The sequence below is a fragment of the Buceros rhinoceros genome, unplaced genomic scaffold (genome assembly GCF_000710305.1).
Source record: "Buceros rhinoceros silvestris isolate BGI_N320 unplaced genomic scaffold, ASM71030v1 scaffold40294, whole genome shotgun sequence".
In the NCBI taxonomy this organism is placed as follows: Eukaryota; Metazoa; Chordata; class Aves; order Bucerotiformes; family Bucerotidae; genus Buceros; species Buceros rhinoceros.
This window is the reverse complement of record NW_010409574.1, coordinates 3,781-7,403: the sequence shown is the minus strand read 5'-3', so window position 1 is coordinate 7,403 and position 3,623 is coordinate 3,781. Positions and strand designations below refer to the sequence as shown.

Genomic DNA, 3,623 nt, shown 5'->3' with positions numbered 1-3,623 from the left:
GCAGTGGCTGCAGGCAGGGTGAGGGCCACAAGAACTTGGGGCCTGCTAGTTTGAGCCATACCCCGGTATCAGCTGAAGGTCTTGTGTAGCTGCCTGTTTGCCTGGGTGTGCGCGCTGGGAGTCTCGGGGAGTGTTTGCTTGGTGAGACAGACTGTGCTTGCTCAGAGTGTAGGAGCTCTTTCTGGGGGAAAGGAGCTCCCGTTACATGTGGAGGTGTTAACTCTTCCTCGCTGTGGGGAGCACAGAAACGGGCTGGCTGGGAGCAGAAGGGTTGACCGTCCTGTCCTGTTGCTTGCCACTGAAACCCTCTTTGTCTCTGTCTACAGGAGCTTCCTTCAGCTGGGTGCTGGCTTGAGCGTGGGCCTCAGTGGGCTGGCTGCAGGCTTCGCCATCGGCATCGTGGGTGACGCAGGTGTACGGGGAACAGCGCAGCAGCCCAGGTTATTCGTGGGCATGATCCTGATTTTGATCTTCGCTGAAGTCTTGGGTCTCTATGGCCTCATTGTCGCCCTTATCCTCTCCACAAAGTAACCATGGCGGTATGATGTAAAGAGATGTAACAAATCCGCGTTCAAAACCAACAGCTCCAGAATGACAGTGGTTTCTCCAATGTGTACAGTTGTTCCAATTTGGTAGTTGATCTCTTGTAAATGCGCAATGTATGTTAGTGACTCGTCTGTCCTGTGTGTACTTCAATATTCAATTGGATGGGCTGCTCCAAGCCTGCCGCGGGGCTCGGGGCGGCCTGCGTGCAATTTTCCACCCATTGCTGTTAGTACTTTATGTATAAATATGAACTAGAAATGTAATTTTTTCTCTTCACTGGATGTTTATTTATAAAAGACTTGACATGTTCATACATCTATGGAGCAAGGATTTTCAATTTCCCATGCTATATATATTACTCTTCTATAGGTAGATTACACTGTGGGGTCAGTTGTAAGTGCAGAGAATTCCTTGGATGTAACTTTGATTCTAAAGATTGCTGTAGTGTCCTGGTATTGGAGTATGAGAATTTCATGTTTTATTACAGCAATTGTCCGAAACACTCCCGTGTTTCAGTAGTAACCGCGTATGCTCCGGCATCAGAGTCGTGCACCCAGTGTTGGGGTAAAACTTAAATCATGTTTCCAAATAAAACTTCCTCACTACATTGCTGTGATGAGTCCTGGGCCTCTGATTTTGTGCTGTTGCTGCTCCTTTGGGAGGAGGAGGAGGGCTCCTTTAGGGGAGGCAGGTTCCCGAGGTGAGGGAGCCCCACACAGCAGTGATGCTGTCACCCCTGCTAAAGCGTTTCCCATTTCTCCTGGGCAAGCTCCAGTGCTGTTTCCAGCTGCTGGCCCTGGGCAGTGCCGCAGTGAGCGGGGAGCGTGGGGCTGGCGCAGCACTGTGCTCATCCTGATCACGCAGTCTCTGCTCCAGCCCCAGGGAATGCTCTGATGGGCTGAGCAGACCTGTCGGGGAGTGTGGGCTGCAGCATGTGGCAGGGAAGGGGAGCTGCTGAGGAGCCTTCAGGCAGCTTGTCCTCATGATGGCTCTGCAGGAACTTGGTTGGTTGGAACGCTGCACTGTTAGCAGCCCCTGCCTCTGGAACAACGGTCTCACCAAGGGATATGGGTGCATTGCCACAACTTGTGTTCTCGACTTGTAAATCAGGAGCACCTGAGCTGAGGAGTTCTGCCTTTGCAGCCACTGGATGCTGCAGCAACCTGAGCATTTCCCAGTGTCGCAAACTGACACTGGAGCTCACGTGGGGAGTAGATGTTGGAGGCTGAGCTGCAGCGCTGGCTCCAAACAGCCTTTGGGAGCCGTTACCTTGAGCGCAGTTGTGTGCTCCAGAGATCAGGTCAGGCTTTACCCCATTCCAGCTGGAATGTGGATACCTGGTACTGGTAATGCCTCTGGTCCAGCTGAGCTGAGGTGTCTGGGGTGACCTGTCAGCCTGGCTGGGAACGGGTAGGTGGTGGGGTGTGTGTCTCACCCTGGGCAGCAAATGAGTCTGGGGTAAGAACTGCCAAGAGTTACAGCGGAGCACAAGTAGTTTGCTTAAGCTGTGTCTGGAGCTTGTAACCTGGCAGGAGCATTCACCAGCCCAGGCCTGGTGGTACCTTCTGCAGGGTCTGGGTGGCTGCTCTCCAAAGTGGGGCCCATTCAGGAGCCAGTCCTTCTGCCAGCAGGGACTTCCACGGGCTGCTGGGGAGGTGTAGTTCCAACAACTGATCATCAGTAACCGTTAACAAATGAGCTGGTGCGTTCTGTTTGCTGAAAAGCTGATCTGACGCTGCTGCCTGGCTGCGGGTGGACTGTGCTGCTGGGTCTGGGTTTTGGAAGGGCTTTTCTTGGCAGTCGGAGCAGTGGTGGGGCTTGGGCTGGGTGGAGGTGGGAGCTGGGTTAAGGAAAACCCTGGATGTCTGCTGAAGCCTTGCCTGTGGTAGGGGGAAAATCTCCTGATGCAAATTGTGTTCCTCCCTCCTCAGCCAAAGCGAGTGCTCGAAATGTCCGAGTTAGGCTTCCCCGGGGTCATACACGCAGTAGCTGCAGCATGGTTCTCCTGGCAGCGATGGCGGTGAGAGCCCTCCCAGTGCTGCTGTGCGGAGCCGATAGAGCTGGCAGCTGGGAGGGGGTGAACCACAATTTCAGGCTCCCTGGAAATGCCACCGCGTGCCTCTCGCAGTCCTGGAACAGGAGCTGTGTTTTGTTTGTGCAGTGGGTCAGAAGGTCCTGGCTGGAGCTGCAGGTACATTTATGGTTACGCTTTCGTTAGAGGGAACCTGCTGCCAGCCTTGGGCTTTGCCAGTTCAGGGGGATGTGAGCAAATTGCCTTTCAGAGTGACTCAGTGCTGGTGGCAGCTCTCGTCTCTAAGAGCAATGAGCAATTTCAAGGCACCAGGGACTCCTAAGATCCCACCGTCGCTTGCTGCCACCTGCAGAAGGCACTTGCCAGGCTCGGGATGGCGATGTGAGACCAGAGGCCGGCAAAATCCCATCAGTGGCATTTTGGTTCATGCCCTGGAAGGTCAAACCTCTCTCAAACCCCTAAACCCCTGTAAATCGGGAGAAGGGAGCAGGAAACGAGATGGGGTGAGCAGGCGTGGGGTGGGGGGGACTTTGCGCCGAGAACCTGAAAATACGGGAGTAAAATCAACAGTCTGAGTGTGTTGCCTCAGCCAGGCGCTTCCTGGCAGCGATGTGATGCTCTGGATCCTCCCTGGCGACTCCCAGGTGAAAACCCGCATTTCAAGTCCTTCACTGGTGCTCTGCCTCAGCAGATTCCTCGAGTGACTCAGGGCGTTAAGAACATGATCGACCTTTCGGTCCCGTCCCTTCATTTCCTGACAGCAGCGTGATGGGACCAGAGCGACCAGGCGCTCGGTGTGCCTGGAAGCGGGGCCGGGCAGTGGCAGTCCGGTGGAGGGCCTGACGGAGGGAGCTGGTGTCTGCTGGCACGTCCCCAGCTCCGGGAGAGGAGAGGCGGCAGATCGTGCCGGGAGCGCCGCAGTGTGAGTCAGCCCTGCAGAGCAGCGCAGCCGGCGGCTCTGCAGCACCGGCAGCGGGGAACGCTCTGACAGCGGAGGGCCCCGGCTGGGGGGGTACAAAGAGCTTGCTGCCTGCCCAGGCCGTGC

The 3,623-nt window shown here is 55.6% G+C and overlaps 1 protein-coding gene across 1 annotated transcript in view; it reads left to right on the top strand.

Moving 5' to 3' along the window:
- ATP6V0C (ATPase, H+ transporting, lysosomal 16kDa, V0 subunit c) overlaps nt 1-1,157 on the top strand; it is a 2,343-nt gene extending 1,186 nt beyond the window's left edge. The window contains exon 2 of the mRNA XM_010135276.1: nt 327-1,157. Within this exon, the coding sequence (XP_010133578.1) occupies nt 327-531 (205 nt within the window). The 3' untranslated portion in view covers nt 532-1,157. The remainder of the gene's footprint in view (nt 1-326) is intronic.
- Nucleotides 1,158-3,623: the final 2,466 nt, after the last annotated feature.